We start from the raw sequence: 21,508 nt of genomic DNA on the forward strand, positions 1-21,508 counted from the left end.
CCGATAAGCCCTGTCTGGAAAACCACCACTTTGTTTTACCATAACAGATATGGGTTGTTTCAGGTTGAGTTGTGATTTTGAAGTGTAGACAGATTGATTCTCCTATTGTGTTTCTGCATCACAGTTAATGTGCATTTGGATGGTATCACCCTCACAAGTTGTCCACTGCATCACTACACATCAATGCATTTGTGAAAATAATAACCATAAACATATTTTACATTTGTACTTAAAATAAGCTTACATTATGAGAATATACAATGGCACCCATACTTAAACAGAATAGGGTTTGAGTGAGAGAGAGAGATATACATTAAAAAACGAGACAGTAGTACACACAACCTTTAACTCCAGTGTTATGTTGTTAAATAGGTCATTAATTAATTAACTGTCATTTGAAATCTCGACAACTTACATAACTGTAAGATTCTAATGCACTAATATCTAGTATCGTAAATACTCATGCAAGATTTGTTGTATATTGTTAACTACTCGTTACTGATCATAAGTGTATTCATAGAACGGACTTCACAAATCTAACATTAGGCTAACAACACATAACATTAGCAAAGTTAGCTTACCTGAAACGGTCAACCAATTCAGCCCCAGACTTCTTAACGTGTCCTAGCCGAACCATTTCTCTGGAAAAGGGTGTTCGTCAGTCCATTAAAATTGGTACGAACAAACATAAGGACGCTTGGATGAGCAACTTTATAATGCCTTTAGCCACCGTATCTCTGTAATGTTCTGAGTTTTGTGTTCCAGCAAACTTTAGTGTCTTTTATTTTGAAAGAGATTTCATTTGAAGAAATGTAATTATTTTTGTAATTTCATAAGTTTTTCTTATCCATCCATCTTATTTTCATTCTTTATTTTTTATATTGTACAGGATTTTTTTTTTTTTAAATAAGTTTGAGTGACGTCACTTATTGGCGCTGACTAGTTCTACATGTGACTGGAGAGAGGTTGGTATTTTTGCATCTCTGTATAACGATGGATAAAAATGTAAAAATGGTTAAAAATATGAGTCAATATTAGTGTTAAAAATGTTCAAAAGATGGATTGAGTGCATATATTTGATTTTCTGTGAAGATTAAAACGCTACAGGATGTCTTAAATTTTCTTCGGGATAAATAAAGTATCAATCAATCAATCAATCATTTAGCAAGTTTTAGAAACGAGTGGCCTTTATATGTTTGTTTAATGTTGCCGCCCGCACGCTAATTTAGAGTGCGAGTTTTTCCTTTTAATATGAGTTTTAAATACAAAATTTTGGTGGATTGAGTCTGTAGAAATGATATGTCGTCTATTTAAGTTAAGTTGAATGTGTGTAATTTTTATTTAAATCATATTTTGTGTATATTTAGTCAACTGAGACCTAAATTGAGTTTGCAGTCACTGTGTTAATGGAGGACACGGATTAATCTGTTTTGTCTCACATCCTTCAGATAGACTGTTGGTGAAAAGATGCATGTGTGTGATCCCGTGTCTTTTGTTTATTGCATACTGCAGGTATGCAAATCACCAAACCACTATACGATCACATAACTGAGTTAAATTGGCTAAATATTGTCTTATGATAAATGTGTTTCATGTTAAGTGTAATGTTAATGTAAAGGAAAAGTGTACATGTTGAATTCATTTTATTTTGTTATATAATTTTTGTTTATGTATATTTGTGTAAGAATTGTAATGAGTGACCAAAGAGGCTGTTTGTTAATTGGACTTTATTATGGAGTCTCTGAGTTCTACATGTGACTGGAGAGAGTCAGATAGACTGTTGGTGAAAGGACGCGTGTGTGTGATCCCGTGACTTTTGTTTATTGCATACTGCAGACGTGGTTCACCAAAAAGAGCTTGTCGGTGTGTCATTTGGATGAAATCCGCTACATCTCTATGCGGGCAGAAGAGGAAGACAAAATGACAACATCCCGTCCTGACATCTCGCGTGGTTCTGTGTAACTTGGACAACTTAAAGTTACGCCCCCTGCTAAAAGTTACGACCCCTTTAAGGTACCCTCCTCTCTTGCGGTCCGCAGACAGACCCATCTCCCGCACCAGGGTACTCTCATTAGTCGTGGATCAATGCATTGTTTTGTCCCGTGTAGTTTCCCACGTCCGTGTAACGACTGCAGTCGCGTGGCTTCAGTCAAACGGATCAGAAATGATTTCTCAGACATCTGCACGCGTGGCTGACGGCACGCCGAAATCCTTTCACTCATATTCACCGCTTCATGAATCACTGAAGTTAAACTAAACGAGAACAGTTGACATATATCCTACTTAAACTATGTTTACTTCCCTAAAGTAGTACCATGTATTGTGACATACATTATTTTACGTCAATAAACAAAACCTTCGTTAAACAATTACAGTAGTTATGGTTTAACTGATTTTTGTATGGATTCCCTTGGCGCCTTTAATGCGCACTGCCTCAGGTGAGTTAATTGCGGTTCCCAGATAACACTTGTGCCTGGGAATGTTAAGTCGAATTGAAAACCCAGCTTTGCTATTTTAATGTGAGGAACGGACATAATGTGCAGTTTTTGTGCAAATATCGCTTCCAGGAGGCTGGACATCTGTCGTTTGCGCGCGCGCATGCGTGTGTGTTGGGAGTTCGTGGATTGAATAGAGTCAATGACCTGTCATTTGCTAGCAATGGAGAGAGCATGTGGGAAAATATTTCAGCCAAAGAGCCCGTGCATTCACATGCTAATCCGTATTCCTATAAATACGGGATGTGTGCAGCGCGGAGGGCCTTAGAAACATTGAGTTTCTGACTGAAACTGCACATAAGCCACTTGAGATGACTGCTACCAACATCCAGCAGAATGCAGGCCAGATCAGCACTAAAGATGATAGAAAGTCATTGACTTCTTTTGCCTGTTTTCAGCTGCGGAAACCGCTTATTGAGAGGAAAAGAAGGGAACGAATAAATCACTGTCTCGATCAACTGAGACAAACTGTAGTTGGAGTGTTCAGGCTTGATGTAAGTAAATTATATCTTTGCACAGCAGATTACGGTTAAAATATTTTAATTTAATATATAAATCGTAAAAGCTTAATTGTTACATATTCTATTACTCTTACAGTAGGCCATAATACTGTATATGAAAACCACAAGACCTCTACTCACCTTTCATCCCATTAAACAGCAATCCAAGCTGGAAAACGCAGATATTCTGGAGATGACAGTGAAACATTTGCAGAATGTTCAGAGCAGTAAAAAAGTTTATGGTAAGTCTAGTCATTTGATCTAAACACCTAACAATATACACAGATTTCTTTTGTTGTAGTTTTGCATATTTAGTTCAAATTTGTTTCTATAGCTCTTCTCACAGTTTACATTGTTGGAAAGTTTGTTGTTGAAAGTTCATTTTAGCATAAAACAACAGAGAAAGACATTTAGAAAAAGACAGAAACTATTAGCAGAGAGGATTTTGATTTACGTTTATTAAACCTAAAAAAATAATAATCCTACATGATTATAAACAAACAACTGTTCTGCTGTGTAGCTATGTTAAAAAAGTATAAAGATATGTGTCTTAAATGAGAATAGTACCATTTCAAATGAAATCAAAATTTAGTGACATTTCCAATTTTTTTGTTGGATTGAAGAATGATTTGCTTTTCATTGAAGTTACATATTAAAATTAAAATCTTACGCAGACCCCCTCCTGGACGCAGAGGCTCAACAGAGATATAGTACTGGGTACATCCAGTGTATGCAGGAAGTTCACAACCTTCTACTCTCCTGTGACTGGATGGACAAAACCCTTGGGTCTCGCCTCCTCAACCACTTGCTCAAATCTCTACCAAGATCACCCATAAACCACCCTCAGCATCCCAAGAACTGCCTGACAAGCATTTCCTCAAGCCATAGTGACAATGTTGGTGTCCATGCCAATGAGATGGATAGTCTAGGAACCTTTCCTTCTCCTGTTATACCTCCTCAAAGTCCTTGCTCTATTCCTGTAAGGCCACATGCCATGCCTCTCTATTTTAAAGATGTGGCGGCCATGGTGAAAGTGTAGGACTGTATGCGTGTCTGTTTGTTTATGTGTTACGGTTTGGGATTTATGACTAACTTGTGTCGTTGTATACATGTGAGCCAAGAATGCTTGTGGAAATGTACAAATGTGGAAATGCATACACACATAGGGAATAGGGGTGTATATACACCCTAAGTTTGCTGTCTATGCAGCATTTTTTCTCAAATCAACATATATGTTTAGGTTACTTTAACTTAATTTCAATTTCAAGTTGATTTTATAAGTTATGTCAACTTTTAAAGCCCAAACTTAAAATAGAAGGTTGAATTGACTTGCAGAACCAAGTTGTTTTAACTTCCTGCTGCATTTTTTTAAGAGTGCATGGAAGACCCTCCTCTGATATCTTATAGATGCGCTTCTCTGCAAGCGTGTGTGAGGTGTATCCAGTACAGAATAGCTCTCATTTCAGACCTTGTCTACTTCCTTTCTGAAGTTATTCTACTGTAGCCTGAATTGTAGAAGGCCACTAATAATCAGCTTATTTATTTAATTAACACTATATATTATTTAATGATAGTATGTCTATGTTAGAATCTTTTTAATATAAATTTAACACACATTAGCTACTAATGTTGTACGTCATCCTTTCTTTACCTTTTACTTTTCTTTGTACACTTTTTTAACCTTTATTAATAAAGCAGTGTGTTTTTAAAATGTATGAATTTATAGTCACATATTTGTATAATTCTATTTCATTTAAAATAAATTGCATTGTTACTGTGTTCTTTTACTTACAGAAATGTCAGCGCATAACACACAGACCTCAGAAGCTTAGTGAGGACCTCTTATGAATTGCCATTCTAAGATAGTATTTACCGGACCCTACACTGTTAGACTTAACTGTAATTTCTACAGTTACTTACCACAGTATTGCCCAGTAAAATACCATCATTTTCTTTTCCAGTTCATTACCGTAATATGCATTGCATTATGGGTTTTAACATTTAATTTACAGTGATTTACTGTATGTTTTGAATTTGTGGTAGACTGCTGTAACACAACAGCAGTAGTGCTACTGTAGTTGAATAAAACAGTGTTATAAAAGCATTTAAAGGAGCGGTGAATCAAAAACTCAATTTTAACTTGATAATTTGTTATATAAGAGGTCATCATACTTAAATGAACATCCTGCAAGTTTCAGAACTGAAAACGTCCGTGCTACTGAAATATAACCGTTTTTGGCACCAAGCCAGCTAAACACTCCAGTGTGGATTTCGGAAATCTATGACGTCAAAGTAGAATTGAAACACCTTCCCATAACCAAAAGGACACGTCTACTTTTGTAGCCCTGCCCAAAGCTTCGCGTGACACACGTGTGTCTCAACAAGTAAACATGTCTTTAAAGATTGACAAATGTAACCAAAATGAATTTTAAATAAATTTTTTCTGAGAGACTTTTATTTTGACGCGGTGATCTGTTATGATACCATGGAAACGCATTTTCGGTTGTGGAAGAACCGCGTGGGAACAACACAGAAGCAAAATACTTCAATTCGGAGGCTTGGAACTTAACATTAGCAATGCGTGGATAAAGTTTTCTTTTGAAGAAGTTCCAGCTCGTGTGGGGAGCGTTTGTTAACTTTGTGTACACGGATTCATTTGTAAAGAAGTCGATGCTGGATTTGCAGAGAGACTCAGAAGCACCACTTATATTGGATCTGACAACAATGACACAGCAGTATAATTCACAGTAAGACATTTTACTTTATTTAAGTTACTACGTTTCACTATTGCTTTGTTAAAAGAGATTGCTTGATATGTCCTGTTGTAACATCCGTGTCTAAACACGTTTGTTTGACTGTTTTAATTTACTAAAAACATTAAACGATTAATAAAGGTACAACACTTAACAATACGACTGTAATTTAAAGGTAGAAATATACAAAGTTAGTTATAAGGAAGGATTTATCAGCTGCAGTTTAGATTCTGATGCCCGTTTACCGTGTTGTATACGGTAATTTAGGCGAGTTGCGTTTGAAAGGTCAAACACTCAGCAAAGCTTATTTTTAATAATATAACTGTGGTATGTAACATTACGTGAATGTAAAAGCAACCTCACAAACACAATAGAAATATACAAAGTTATTGATAAGGATTTATTAGCCGCAGTTTAGATTCTGATGCGCGCTTACTGTGTTGTATACGGTAATTTAGTCACGTCGAGTTTTGTTTCTACTTTAATATACGTATTGTCATTTATGTGTATCATCTTTAGCACCCAGAATCTTTTGTGGCTCAATACACCACTTTAATGCACTGTACACAACGACAAATGACGGCCAATAAACCGGAAGGAGAGTTACAAAAGGGCTGGGTGGGGTGCCAACCATCTGCTAGTATAATTTTTGGCTTTGTGTGCAAAAAACTTGTTTGACTACACCGCATGCGACATGCCACAAAGTGATGTATTTCAAAGTGTTCCAATAACTGTATTGTGTGGTGAAAATTGTTCATTAAAAAGTCATTTTTTGTACTTTATTAGAAAGTCTTGGCATATATGCACCCTGCTGAAAAAAAACAGCAACAAACCAGCATGGGAATTATGCTGGTCTATGCTGGTTTAGCTGGTGGTCACCAGCATACCCGCACCAAAACACAACATATGCTGGTATGACCAGCATGGGATGCTGGTGCTAATGCTGGTTTGGTGCTGGTTTAGCTGGTGCTAATGCTGGTGCTGATGGTGGTTTGATGCTGGTTTAGCTGGTGTTCACTAGCAAACCAGCACCAAAACACAACATATGCTGGTCTTGCTGATATGCTGTCTGTTTTTTTCAGCAGGGCATAGCTGTTTATTGTTTCCTTCCTTTGCATTTATTTATTTATACCACTATGGTGAATATTCATAGATCGAAGGTTCTTGCACTGAAATGAGCTTCTCTCCCATGTTTGCACGGATTTACGATTAAACTGAAATTTCATTACGACTGCCACTATAGGGGGGGCGAACTCTGACAGTTGTGTCTGAATGTTTTAGCCTGTATTTCTTAAATATTAAAAAAAGAAAACGAAGTGCAATTTTAGTCATATGAGATGATTATCTACACTCACCTAAAGGATTATTAGGAACACCATACTAATACTGTGTTTGACCCCCTTTCGCCTTCAGAACTGCCTTAATTCTACATGGCATTGATTCAACAAGGTGCTGAAAGCATTCTTTAGAAATGTTGGCCGATATTGATAGGATAGCATCTTGCAGTTGATGGAGATTTGTGGGATGCACATCCAGGGCACGAAGCTCTCGTTCCACCACATCCCAAAGATGCTCTATTGGTTTGAGATCTGGTGACTGTGGAGGCCATTTTAGTACAGTGAACTCATTGTCATGTTCACGAAACCAATTTGAAATGATTTGAGCTTTGTGACATGGTGCATTATCCTGCTGGAAGTAGCCATCAGCCATTAAACGATGCCCAATTGGCACTAAGGGGCCTAAAGTGTGCCAAGAAAACATCCCCCACACCATTAAATGGTCTGCATTTATATAGCGCCTTTTAACAGACCTGTGGCCATCCAAAGAAACAAGTTTGCCTCACATTCACGCACACATTCATACACAGACAGCGGTGTCAGCCAAGCAAGGTGCCATCCAGCTCGTCGGGAGCAGTTGGGGTTAGGTGTCTTGCTCAAGGACACCTCGACACTTGGTCCGGTGGAGCCGGGGATTGAACCACACACCTTCCGGTTTGTAGACAACCTACATGAACCACTGAGCCACTGCCACCCCATTACACCATTGCATTAAAGAGAAATTGAACACGTGTTCCTAATAATCCTTTAGGTGGGTGTATATGTTGTGATGCAGCTTATGAAAGTTATAAACAAAAGAAAAGAAGTTTAAGAGCACTTCTGTATAGCAGTTAGTGCTATACAAAAATACATTGATTATTGATTGACGTTGATTATTTACACTTGCACTTTTTTTGTGTAGTGTTCATATTTGAACTATTAACATTTGGCTCTTGCAATGTTAAACTGCAATTGTTTTGAAATATTTAAAAATAAGTATTGAGTAATTAAAAGGCAAAATACTGGATACAAGATGTGCATCTTTTTTATGTTTTTTAATATATTATATAAGTTAGCCACATACACATAATAGGTAAAGTAAAAATATATATGAGGTAACTACTATAAAAGTTTGGCCTGCATCATATTTACATTTTTAAACTATGACCCTTGAAGAAAAGTTGAAGACCCCTGCTAGAAATGGCCCTGCTTGCTGTAATAAGTGCCTTTCTTTTAAAATATTTATAACATCACAAATCAAGCTTGACTTTCTGCACGCAACTGTACCACAATACTAGACTACTGTTTCCCCTTTACACTTTTCAGATAATCTTCTCTTTATCGCATTCAATAAACATATTCCTTCCTGTCTGCGATCACCTCTTCTTCTGTTTCAATGGTGATTTATTAGTCATTATTTGTCCGTCTTCTTGCCTACCTTCTTATAAAATAAATAAGCCTAAATGTAAGTCATTCTTATAAATAAGCCTAAAAAAACCTCTGGTGTAATTTTGTGAACATTTTTGCTTTAATTGTCATAAAAGAAAATAATATAGCAATGCAAATTATTAACAGAGCCTAACTGACAGGCTTTATGTAGACCTATTTACTATAAGCAAAAGTTTTTTTGTTTCATTTAGGCATGGCTAAGTGCATGCTTTTATAACAGCCTTGATTTGAGGCCCATCGGGCATCAGTGGAACAGTTGAACACCTGTCGCCCCCCTCCCCATCTACTCTATTCAACCTTGTACAGCGCTTGCAGCTGCCAGCTGAAGGCATTACGTTACAACCCGCGCGACCCCTCGACCTCTGTAAACAATTCAACAGGCGCAATGATAAACGCTCGGTTACACTGTAAAGCCATATGGATACAACTAATACGGATACAACAACAACAATAATAACAACAACAAAACATCCAAGGTTGACACCCTTATAAGTAAGAACTCGGACCTAATGACTTTATCGAAAATGCGCGAGTTTGGATTTCTCTATCATTGTAAAATTCATGACTTACTGTAAACATATCAAGCGTAGCCTATATTGCTAAAAAACAGCGATATCTGCATAACATGGGCATCTAGCGCTCTCTAGACGAGACAAAAGGGCGCGCGCTGATTGGCTGGTGCGAGCGCAGACTGCCGCGAGCGAGTGTTTCATTCATATGTAAATGAACTACTATAAAACCATGACTTAAACCCTTCACAGATGAACTGCTAGTCCCATTCGGTCCCGTCAGACGCCAGACACAATAAAGGAGACCAAATCCAGCATCTTCACTCTGTATTCCGCCAACATCACTGATGGATCCCGTGGTCCGACTAGGCAAAAACAGCTTCGGGGAGGAAGAGGATGGATTTTATGCTATAAAGGGGGATAGAAAGGTATTTTTTATTAAATGTCAATAAGGAAATGTCAGTATACAGTACGTATGCAATGCAATCTTTCAAAACGCCTTCCTGTTCTCGTAGACACGAAAACCTTTAGTGGAGAAGAAGAGACGAGCGCGCATCAATGAAAGCCTGCATGAGCTCAGGACACTACTGGAAGATAACGAGGTAAGTTTATCCTCATAACTAGAATGATAAGCTTTCAGTCAGGAGAGAAACAGACAGGTAACAAACAGGACAAACGCGCACTGTCCAAAACCCAGCCATTCAAAATGATCTCCCAACACACTAAAAAGGCATTTAATGTTTTTTTGTTTTGTTTTGTTTAGGCTACTGAATAAATAGAGATAGCCTTAAGATAGCCTCAACATTGCTAACACATTTTTTTTGTTGACTTAGATACTAGGTGTTTATCCAAACTATTTTTCATTAAACAAGAGTTTTAAAGTTTCCAACAAACATTGCAGCATGTAAAATTATATGGTTAATTAAAGAGCATTACTAATTTAGTGTTTTTTGTTGTTGCTGTTATAATTGCCTGTTTTAAGTTATTTTTTAATGAATAATGTTTGTTGACTGTCACCATAATTTAGGTTTGTGTGTTGTGTTGAGGTGTACGTTTATGGCACATTTGCTGTTGTATATTGACAAACTGAAATATTCTAAACTGAATATTCTAAGCCATGTTTTGATAGATAGATAGATAGATAGACTGACAGATATTAACCTTTTCTCTCATTCTTTATACAGCTGCAGACTAAAATGGAGAATGCAGAGGTACTTGAACTGACAGTGAAACGAGTTGAAAACATCTTACAGAACCGTTCACATGGTAAGAAAACTTCAAATTCAGTCTAAATGGATGTTTGCAGTGCTCATAATTTGACAGTTGTTGTGTGTTTGGCTTTCCAGAAGCTGAAACGATGAATCATGAGGCCAGTGAGAGATTTGCTGCGGGTTATATCCAGTGCATGCATGAGGTGCACACCTTTGTGTCCACATGTCCCGGGGTCGATGCCACCGTGGCTGCAGAGCTGCTCAATCACCTGCTGGAGTGCATGCCATTAAATGAAAATCATATTCAGGAGATGATCATGGATCTCTTATCAGATCCTCCTAACTCAAGTGGATCATGGGCAGCTGGAGAGGCCCTGAGCCCAGGAGGCTGCAGTGTGTCTTCAGTATTGTCCCCAAACCCTTCCAGTGAAGATCTCGGCTCCGACTCGGAAGAGACGGAAATCGAAGGGAGCCCAGCATCGGCTGAGGAGAGCCTGAACTCCTCCATTACACATGGCAAGTTTATGTGGAGGCCGTGGTAGGAACACTTGGCAAAGGACCCTCTTCAATATCGTCAATATGTGGAAACGTGGTGGAATTCTGTTGAAATTTCATGAGAAAATGGTTAGAGCTTCAGGATTTTCACATGCTGATATGGTGGGATATAGCATTATACAATGGATCTGAACAGAATTCATGCGTACAAAGACATTTTTCTTGGATAACTATATTTATACCTGACTGTTCAAGCATGTTTTCGAAAAGAAGTGGTATGTCCTAAAGCTCTTTAAGAAATCTAGTTATTTTAGAAATCTGGTTCTGGATTGATTTTCCTTTCAAAGTCAAAAATGTAGAAGAAATCATGTTTGTATTGTTGTAGAGCTAGTTATGCACTAGAAAGGCGCAGATATTGTTAAGCTTAAGGGCCAATCCCATTTCTCTGTCTTACCCCTTCCCCTTACCCCTACCCCTTAGTTTTGCACGTTCACGTGAGAGTAAGGGCTATCCCAATTCTCGTTTTGATCAAGGGGTAGGGCTAAGGGCAAGTGGTAGATACCCCTTAAAACCAAGAATTTCCGCGAGCTTACTTGAAACCAAGGGGTACCCAGAATACACTGCGCAACCGGCAAAAATGGCGTTCAGAGCGTCCAGAGAGTCCCATAAATGTAAGTATTTTCGGCTTAATAATTAATATAAAAATTATTAACGTCTTGTTTTGTGCTCTACACAGTCCTGTTAATATATATTTGAATTATGTTCTTAATTTAAATGTTTTAAAATTTCGCTAGTTTGCTACGCTAACGTTACGTTGCTGATTTGCACAACATTCCCGTATTTGCTGATTTGCACAACATTCCCGTATTTCTCTAACTAGCCACGAATGGACTGCATGTTTGTTTACAGTTTTAACTAAATTCCATTAACGTTAGCAGCGAATTTCGTTTGATATCAGTGCATAACACTACTTGCTTTGGAGACATCGGTACGTGCTTTACGTATACCGTCCTGTATCACACAGGGACGCCAGAAGAAACTCGGCGGCTGATTCACTGATGACGTAACCGTAAATATTAAGCGGTGTCTCATTTCATAGGGGTATGTTTTCACCCCTAGCGCTTAACACTTGGTTTTGAGGGACAAGGGCTAGGGGTAAGACGAAGTGGTAGGGGAAGGGGAAGGGGTAAGACAGAGAAATGGGATTGGCCCTAAATCTGGTCTTCATGACCTTTGTTTAGTATTAAAATCTGTTTTTGTATTATTTAATGGTTTATAAATAATAAAAAATATTCACTAAGTGTCAGTTCAAGGTTACTAAATTATATTGAATAGCCTATAACAGGATCCAGCTCAAGTTTTGATGTAGACGACTCTTTGTAGAGTAAAAACTCGCAAATAATGGATGGCTAAGTAAACAAGTTTATTGGAGTTTTTTTTACTATAGTTTTATATTATGCCAATAATCAAATAAAATTCTCCTAGGAAAAACATGCATTATTTTAAACAACCAGGAAACATTTTGCTGTGTAGGTGTGGCTTATATGGAAACACCTGTCATGTTGGTCCTTTAGGTTATATGCCTAAACACTTTAACCAACCAATGGGATGCACAAGGAGGTCTTTGAGAATACAAAGAGCAGGGTGAGGAAACAGTTAACCGTCTGCCTGCTGAGAGAACAGATGGTAATGAAACAGATCCCTCGGGACCAAAATGTTGGATGCAGAACCAGCTGGTTTATTTGTGAGGAAAAAGATCAATATCACTTTCACCTTCAAAGTCCCCACAATACAACTACTTATGGTAATTTGGGTGGACTGAATAAGATCGCTGATGTAGGATTAATCCACATAACAGCTAACTTTAAATGTATAGTTCACCCAAAAAATGAAAAATTCTGTCATCATTTACTATGTTGATGTAAACCTGTATGAGTTTCTTTATTCTCTTAAACACAAAGAAGATATTTTAATAAACAATGGTAAGCACACATTTGGCAGTATGCATTGACTTCCTTTTCCTCTTTCAGTATTTGTTTTTCCAACTATGGATGTTAATGTAAATATGAGTAAGAGTTTCGTTGCTAAATGAGATAACACTTCAGAAATCTCGTTTCCTGGTTGTGCATTCCAATTAACATCAATTCAACTGCAGCTGGTTTGCTCCGATTCAAACCTCCACAACCCAAAAAATACAGCTAAGTAGCACCACAAAACCAAACAATAACACGATAACACGTTTTGACAAAAATGTTAAAAAATGGATGTATCTCGTTTTGCAACGAAACTCTTCATATGAAGCAGGAATATAAATCCATTTTTTAACATTTTTGTCAAAACATGTTTAATATTATGTTATCATGTTATTATTTTGTTTTATGGTGCTACTTAGCTGTATTTTTTAAGTTATGAAGGTTTAAATCAAAACAAACCAACTGCAGTTGCATTGAAATTAATTGGAATGCACAACCAAAAAAACGAGATTTCTGATAACGGTGGTTATCTCGTTTTGCAACGAAACTTTTCACATCTTCTATTGTGTTTAACAGAATAAAGAAACTCATACAGGTTTACATTAACATGTAGGTTAGTAAATGGGGACAAAATTTGCCATTTTGGGCGAACTATCCCTTTAACCTCAGAATGTGTTCGGGTGACCGTGTATTCTTTTTTAAAGTGACATTTCAATCATAAAACATGATGCAGTTGATGTTTCAGTTTAATGAAAATTTACTGATTTTGTCTTTTATCAAAACAAGATTTTCCTCTGTCAGCCATTACAACGCATGTGGAACTGGAGATCTCTTTGTATTACAAGGTAGGCATAATGTGACATGTTTAGTTACTACATTCATATAAAAAAGACACAAACAATTGCATGAGTGACAACACCCTGAAACCTGGAGTTCGTTCATTACTGATGTCTGTCAATGTGCTATACATAACCAGCCAGGGTAGCAATAGACTCCAGGGCTACAGTATCTGGGTCCATTTCTTTCCCCTGTTTGAGTATTGGTACCATAACATCTTTTATAGATTAATAAAACATCTGAATGGACAAAAGATGAGATTAGAGGAAGAGCAAATTGAGCTCCATGGTCATTGCTTCATGACCTAAAAAAAACACTACAAATGTTAATAATTCCTATGATTGCACATCCCAGAAATCCCAAATACATGTTCTAACAAGAGATGAGCATCTTGTCAGGCTAATGCACTGGCAGTCGCTCGCCTGCCTATAATGGTCCCCAAACTCACAGTATTGTGGTTTTATAACCTGGTTTGGATTTTCAGGTAGTTGCCATGGTACTGACCCATTTCTTGTGCTGTGGGTCTCTTACATCTTTCATTTATACATACAGTACTACAGGCTACATAATAAAATACAGTTTTTTGATAAACAAACTATAAAAATCAGAATTGTTTCAGAGTGTTATCAAAAAGACAAGTCCGTGTTTCAGCATTTCGAACCAATCAGAGCCCGTAACTTTGAATAGCACCTTTGGGCTAAGCAGTCAGCTAGCTGGCACACTTTTATCCTGTCACATGCACAAAAATAAACACTTTTATAATCCTTACAAAATAACAGGAGAAATCTGTGGAGACCTAATAAATAGACCATGTTCTCTCTGTGTGTATGCGCACACATTTGTCAGACAAAGATGAACAGACTGTCATGACATAGTTTATCCACTAGGCTGCTTCTTCTCTCCCTGTGATGGAGGTCCTCTCTTGTCTTGTCTCACTTCTCCCAAAATACCCAACTCCATGTTAGGCAGGTCCTCTTCTAGTAAAACAGATGCATCATCCTCGCAGTACATGCACTCCTACACAAACATTGAGAAAAGAGTATTAGGTTAATGGTACAAACCCAGTAGCTTGTGCTGTCTCCAGTTACTATTTAAACAAACTACAGATTTTGGAAGTTTATTTAAGTGCTGGATAACAAAGCAAAAACATTACCATTGTATTGAACATTATTAGTTTCAAATCTACTTTGTTCATTTTTACTTGTCTTGAAACATGTAAATATTCAGGAACAATGTGTGCCATCTGAAATGTTTTCTCACCACATGTTTCTTTACTGGAATTTGTACATCAGTTCTCTGCTGTTGAGCTGTTATGGATTTATTCTAAAAATGCTATGCAAGTAAATCTGAATTAAATATTTTTAGATTTATAACTTCTAACAAACTGTAATTGTCCTCTAATATATTTGTTTAAGTATAACGGCTTAATTTATGTATTTTCTACAAGCGATATGTTGTTTTTATATCACACTTACCGCATATGGAATGCAATATAGCCTTAAGTATAGTTTACTTTTCACGTATACACGAGGGTCAGAGTACAGTTTGTGTGACGCAAAAACCACACACACTTTGTACACACAGGTCGCATGCACATTTAATTTTATTGCACGTAAATAGTTTATCCATAAGGTGGCCCTTGAGGGGGGGTCGATACACAAGAGTCAATGAAAAACTGCATAAACAAAACGTGTCAGAGCGCTTGCAAAGCTTAATCAACAATGGAGGCCATATATGAGAGATTAAAGAAGTCAAGAAGCGCCCTCATTTATACAACTGTACCATGAAAGAGTTCAAAGATGTTTACAAGATGGCATCACCTCTTAAGATCTACTTAACTACTCCTTATAACTACTCTATGTAGGCCTGGAAAGATATTGAATGCATCCAACAAGTCAAAAGAAGCATGCTTTGTGAGGCTGCACGTTCAACTGAGTAAAAAATGAACTATACTTCCAGCTTAAACAAGTCCTCACATGAAAATATACATGGTGCAAGTTACTTTAACCATCCCTTGTCCTATATCGTATCTTGAGTTATATTTCGAACAGCCCATCTCTTTGTGTGGTAGAGAGCTCAAAGCCAAAAACATACCTTGACATTGATAGCATTGGGCAAGCCTCCTCTTCTCATCCAGGGGTGCTGATCAATCAGTTCTCTGCGCTGTTCTGAGGAAAAACGTGGTTGATTCTTTTGCATACGCCTCAATCGCTCCCGATCTTCAAACAGAACCATGTCCATGTCCCTGTCCCACAACAATGACACTCTTTAATTGGTTTCAAATGATAATTACCTCATAACAGTCTTAAAATAAATAAGGATAGCTTGCGTGAAATCAAAATTATGCCATCTTTTAAACCAGGCTCAGGGGGTCACACAGCCGCATCGTGTGTGAGACAACTCGTAGGTATCGCACACCAGAAGTGCACATTAATGCTGTGTAAACACCAAAAGATAATCTGGCAAAGTAAACTTGTACAGATCATGTTCCCACTGTCTCCACGACTTCACCCAAATCCTTTTCTTTATTTCCTTGAATTTTCTATAAAAATCATTCCAAACACTTACATTAAAATTTCTTCCTGCATATCGTCCGCCATGCTTATTCTGAAGTCTCGCGAGATTTTGTGGGATTTCATGTGTTCACAGGCGAGACTCTGGATGAAAATCTGTTCGTGTATGGTGTGCTGTCTTTGACACATCACGGCACACCACACACTATAGGACCAAAACGGTTAAATCAAAATTTTTTATCCTCATGTTGTGGTCTATCACATTTTGAAAATCTTACAAGATGTAAAAAATATTTTGGTGTGTACCCAGCATAAGTAGCGCGAGCTTTGTCAGATATCGTTTACTTAAAGATGCAAAATATGCGTTAGCAGCCTGTGTTAATCGTTAATGATTGGGGACAAATATTATTTAATGTTAAACTATGTGAGTGGCGCTCTGTGGTGCGACAGGGATTTGAGAGTCACAGGGGCCAAGCCCGCCGGTTTGCCGTACATTCATAGAAAATAATGTGTTCTGTTTTTAGATTCATGGCATGACGTGGCGCTTCACGTCCGGTGTGCGACCCCCTTTAAAGAGTTTTTGAACAGTTTAACCCTGATTCAACACTGTCTCAACAATCTCAGAGTTTTACAATGTTGATCAGTTCCGATGTTCGGCCCAGATTATCTGGTATTGTGAGTCGTTTACTAGGGTTGCAGCGTTTACAGATCAATTGGACTTCAAAGATAATAGATATAATAAGATTGTGCACTGCAGTTACTTTGAAATGCAAAGCTCAATATGGCCACTCTGGTTACAGAAGTCATGTCTTCAAGTTTAAAGAACCATTAATCAAGCTATAATCTATATTTGATGCTCACCTTGATGGCACCTGATATGTCATCATGACACGGTCATCTGCATTAGCCATTAGCTCCTGTAAAGGCTCTTGAAGAACATATTTGGCAATCTTTAGGGTCACTTTGCTCTTTTGATTGTTCTCTGAGGAGTCCACACTGCCGAAATACTTGCTTGTGTTGCTTCCTAATCAAAAGCATAATTTATTAGTGCTGATGCTAAATGTGCTAAGAGTTAGGAATAATAATTGTTTTCTTTTGTGAAACCTGTGCCACTGGTGTTACCGTCATTGGATGTGAAGCCAGTAAATGCTGATGTTGCCGAGTCGGTGCCAGAATGAGAATCTTCCTGCAGCAACAGTTCCAGCACGCTGCTAGAAGACGAGTGGTCACTACAGTGACCGCCATCAGCTAAGTAACATACCTAAAAGAGCAGCAAAAAAATTCATGAATGCTGGAAGTCCAAGATGCATGGATGTTCTGAATGTTTACAAACACGTTTCATATGTTTGTAGCTCTTTACCTGCTGTAAGTCATCTGGTGCAGAAGATGTGCTATTGAAGTCTGGGTTATTTTTGTCCTGTGCTGATCTGCAGTTCCCCTTGGTGGAGGATGTGGGCGCTGCACTGTAAAAGTCCTGTTTTTCCTCCATCTGAAGCAAGTCCAGCTGCAATGGAGAACTACATTGAGACTCGAACAGCGGGGGAGAGTGGGAGGCTGGCAAAGGAGAGGGACACTCAACGGCAGAAGGTTTGGAGTCGGACGTCAGTCCACAGTGAAAAGGTGTCAGGCTGGGCTGGGGAGTACAGGTGGTGTGGGGCTGATAAGACTGGTGCGTACTACAGCCTTGACGATTTTGAACATGCTGCGAGGTGGAATAAGCTTGTTGGGGCTGAAATACTTGTTGGCTGGGGTAGACTTGTTGGGGTTGCAAGGACTGCTGGATGTTGTAGGCTTGCTGGGGCTGAAAGGGATGCTGGGTATCGTAGGCTTGTGGAGTTTGAAAGACAGCATTGAAGGCTTGCTGAGTATCAGCATATAGTGGAGTGCGAGGTGCTGTACCTATCTGTGGCAACATAAAACTGGGTACAACCAGTGCAACAATGGGTGCGACTAATGGGGGAGGATAGGTAGCGGCAGCGGCTGTAGCTTGACTGCCTTGGGACTCTGCCATTCCCGTAGAGGCTTGAGGCGGCATAGTGGATGGAACTATAGGGTAAAGTGGATATCCTGGAACCACGCTGGGAATTGGAACTGAGAGCCCAGATTGTGATGTTTCTGAGGGGGACCAAGATGTTTGGTTCAAGCCCTGCAGGGGTGGGAGAGGTCTGTGTTGAGATGCAGCATTATCCGATGAATCTGGATGTTTAGTGCGTGGTTTCTTTGACCTTTTGGTGCGCCAACTCTTCTTGGTGTTTGGTTCTATACCAGGCCCACCCGGTCCTGCTTTGGATACACAAGCTCCTAAAACCACCAAAGTGGCAGATAAAAAGCAACCAAGAAATTGAGTCAAAATGTTGTTAAAGACAGTATGACCCGTGACCGAAATAAGTTGGGAATTACCAATTAAGCTAGTTAAAATACCTGGTAAGGGCATGAACACACAATGGGAACCAAAACAGAACATAATATGGCAGAGATATTGTTTTTTTTTGCAGAAAGGGCCCTGCTGCATTAAACAAGTAAGGTGAACTGAATATGTACGTTACCTTGTGCTCTGTTTTTCTGTATGCTAGGTGAACAATCTGTCCGGAGGGACGGATCATGTCGAAGTTCCTTGCAACGACTAAGGAACACTTGTTCTTCCTTATGTGTGTGTGCTGCCAGCACTTGTTTTGTGAGTCCCAGTTTCCTATAGGCTTCCTGCTCCACTGTGGGTGGAGAAACCACATTGACAGGTGCAGAAAGAGCAGGGCTTTCTGGAGCGTCCTCAATCATTTCTGCAAATAACAGTTAAATGACATTTTGACACAAAATTACCTTAAATGCAAACAAAACCAATAAACACAGATATGCCCCATTTTGAGATCGTTCTATTGGCAGCCTAGTATTGGGGGGCGGGGTAGTAGTTTACTCATTTATTAAAACTACTGCCCCACTACTTTACTTATGACAAGTCACTTGATTGGTGGACAAAAAGAAGCAAGGGCAACACCGTCATGACCGCAACCTTCCTAAAACTGTTGTCATTAATCTATATGTGCCAGGGAGTGGGAACAACAAACTCGCTGGTTTTAACCCTCTGCAAGCCTAACAACCTCTCTAGTGTAAGGAAATGTCAGAGCCGCGCATATTACAAGTTCTGGTGCTAGAATGAGTCCATGCCGTGCGAATTCAGGTCCAAGCAAGAGTCCAAGACGAGAGCTTTGAGTTCACGTGCATGTGAGAAGAAATTCGCTCGCATTACAAGCTCTCTTGCGCAAAATAAAGCCCACAAACCCTCTCATGTGAGGAAAAGCATGCAATGCGCACGCTAATGTGAAACTATGATGATAATAATAATAATAACTATCGCCAACTATCATGAAGAAAGCCCGCTATTAGCTATATGTCTGACGATCGTCGATACACGATACTGTCGTCTATCGGCACAACCCTAATACACCTGTCATATTTAGTTAGTCATCTCTTTTTAGGCATTAACAGAATCATTGCTATTTATTTTAAACCTTCAAAACTTAAAGTTTTTGGTTACCTAAAGCCTAAAATACCTAAAGAGAACACATGAAGTTTGAAAGCAGTGGCAAGGAACAACAGAATTTAATATCAGTAGGTTTTTTTTTAGGCAGATTGGTGGAGAATGCAGAGACGTTTTTTTCCCTTTATTTCAGGTAAGACATCAGTATCGACATCTATTTTGAAACTTAGAAACAAAGTCATTAGTGTTTGTGTGTGTTTCAGTCAATACCTAATTCAGGCTGTGTTTTCTTATCCCCCACATGTACAATTGTGCTGCTGTAGGAGCACTGAGACACAACACTGTCCGCTTTGCTGGGCAGATCCAATGGTGATAAAGGTCCTCCCACAACCTGGGCAGGACCTGGAGGTTTTTCATTTGTCTTAACATTCAGAGAGGATGATGGCATCTCTATAATTTGTGGATCTATAAACAGAAAAAAAAGGTTGTTTAACAAACCTAACAAATTAATATGTGAATATATCTAAAAGCACTGAGTTGTAAGTTTCTAGAAAATTAAACTACCCTCAGTTTGCTGCAGATTGGCATCGGAGGCTTTTCTGTCCTCATCTGAATTTGAGGACGTGGTGTTCGAAGAGAACTGGTACTTTCGCTTTACTGTGTTTGGGACATTACAACTCTCCAGATATCTGTATAATACACAATTCAGTAATGCATGCATATTTAGAGCTTAATATGCTTACATGTCAAGCTCCTAAATCTGAAACATCTTAGTTATCAAATAATTTGCACAACAGTAATGTATAATACAAATCAAAAGCAGAAAATGGCACACAAACCTGATGACGCTGGCCAGGCAGCTTATCTGCTGGTACGAGTACAAAGTGTGCTCCTGAAGTTCCTTCACTGCAGGTCCATCTTTGGCCAAGTCTTTCTGCTTTACAACAGGAGACTTGAATCCTACTAAAAAAAACATAGTAAATACTTAAACCAACAATATTATGAGGCAAAGAGTTTATGAAGGGTTCCTGTGGGGGTTTGTGAGGTTATAAAAATTAATTTATTTTAAAAAGGTCAATTACAAATTGATAGTGTGAAATGAACTCACTGTCTGACGTCTTTTTCTGTTGGGGTTTGGTAGAGGCCTGCTGGTCCTGTGCTTTCATTAGGTGAACCCCTTTACAAATCTCCTGGAATGACCTCTGAAAAACACAGTCAATGTATTTAAGATTATGTGGTTAACTTACTGTAACGTAAAAGTCATTTTTTTGTGTGTATTTTTGTACTGGATATATTACATTTGTTTTTCTGAAATTACACACTTTTTTGCATGCTTTATAGACCTTTTGCGTGTTTGCAAACGGAGATGACTTTTTTGTGGCACAAAATGACAGCTCTGCAGTAGCGGTGTGAAGTGTTTTAGCTTTAAACTGTGATTTTTATGGATCCGGTGTTCTGTTTTCCCTGTTTCCCTTTAGTGTAATGTTTCTTATAGCGTTTTCACCACATTACGTTTATTTTTTAGATAAATTAAAAGTTTAAATGGCTTGGCTACTGATATGTGTGCATGTATGTAATGTATATGTATTGTTCTTTATTGGAAAATCAATAATTTTTACAGTATGAATCGCTAAAGTACATATATATTTTTCATTTATTAAAGGGGACAGAGAATGAAAAACCATTTTTACCTTGTCTTTGTTGAATAATGAAAATTAAGCGGAAGCACGTAGGAGGGCGGAGCCAGGCTAGGAAATCCAACCATGTTACAAAATTCATGCGGTTGGTGTGAATACTGAAATGAGTGTGAGTGTGTGTGCAGGAATAAGGATTACCGGTTTGTTCTTGGTACCCTCCTCTTTTCTGATCCTGTTGCCACTGTATCCATTGCTGTCACTAGAGGATGCTATACTCATCAGGTGTTCATGGGAACCACTGCTTCCATAACCACTGGACCCCAAGCTATGGACCGGCTACAAGAC

At 38.5% G+C, this 21,508-nt stretch overlaps 3 protein-coding genes across 5 annotated transcripts in view; 2 read left to right on the forward strand and 1 right to left on the reverse strand.

Annotated features, from left to right (window-relative positions):
- The first annotated feature begins 410 nt into the window (after positions 1-410).
- Positions 411-7,472, forward strand: her8.2 (hairy-related 8.2). Its single transcript, XM_073863197.1, has 3 exons — positions 411-2,989; positions 3,156-3,237; positions 3,670-7,472. The coding sequence occupies exons 1-3, from the start codon at positions 2,807-2,809 to the stop codon at positions 4,032-4,034; spliced, it is 630 nt and encodes a 209-aa protein (XP_073719298.1). The 5' UTR covers positions 411-2,806; the 3' UTR covers positions 4,035-7,472.
- A 631-nt stretch (positions 7,473-8,103) lies between these two features.
- Positions 8,104-11,150, forward strand: her13 (hairy-related 13). The gene is made up of 5 exons (XM_055195598.2): positions 8,104-9,005; positions 9,275-9,450; positions 9,538-9,624; positions 10,207-10,288; positions 10,369-11,150. The coding sequence occupies exons 2-5, from the start codon at positions 9,370-9,372 to the stop codon at positions 10,773-10,775; spliced, it is 657 nt and encodes a 218-aa protein (XP_055051573.2). The 5' UTR covers positions 8,104-9,005; positions 9,275-9,369; the 3' UTR covers positions 10,776-11,150.
- Positions 11,151-13,429: 2,279 nt separating this feature from the next.
- LOC129437442 (period circadian protein homolog 2) overlaps positions 13,430-21,508 on the reverse strand; it is a 34,192-nt gene continuing 26,113 nt past the window's right edge. Inside the window, exons 13-23 of one of the 3 annotated variants that reach the window (XM_055195574.2) lie at positions 21,362-21,499; positions 20,635-20,728; positions 20,366-20,486; positions 20,091-20,215; positions 19,797-19,991; positions 18,598-18,828; positions 17,412-18,352; positions 17,156-17,312; positions 16,913-17,075; positions 15,633-15,783; positions 13,430-14,555 (exon numbers count right to left, since the gene is read on the reverse strand). In XM_055195574.2, coding sequence (XP_055051549.2) covers positions 14,415-14,555; positions 15,633-15,783; positions 16,913-17,075; positions 17,156-17,312; positions 17,412-18,352; positions 18,598-18,828; positions 19,797-19,991; positions 20,091-20,215; positions 20,366-20,486; positions 20,635-20,728; positions 21,362-21,499 — 2,457 coding nt within the window. In that variant the 3' untranslated portion in view covers positions 13,430-14,414. Of the gene's footprint in view, positions 14,556-15,632; positions 15,784-16,912; positions 17,076-17,155; positions 17,313-17,411; positions 18,353-18,597; positions 18,829-19,796; positions 19,992-20,090; positions 20,216-20,365; positions 20,490-20,634; positions 20,729-21,361; positions 21,500-21,508 lie in introns of all 3 variants that reach the window. The other 2 variants (XM_055195575.2, XM_055195571.2) reach the window with 2 other exon arrangements.

Source organism: Misgurnus anguillicaudatus, chromosome 24 (genome assembly GCF_027580225.2).
Source record: "Misgurnus anguillicaudatus chromosome 24, ASM2758022v2, whole genome shotgun sequence".
NCBI lineage: Eukaryota > Metazoa > Chordata > Actinopteri > Cypriniformes > Cobitidae > Misgurnus > Misgurnus anguillicaudatus.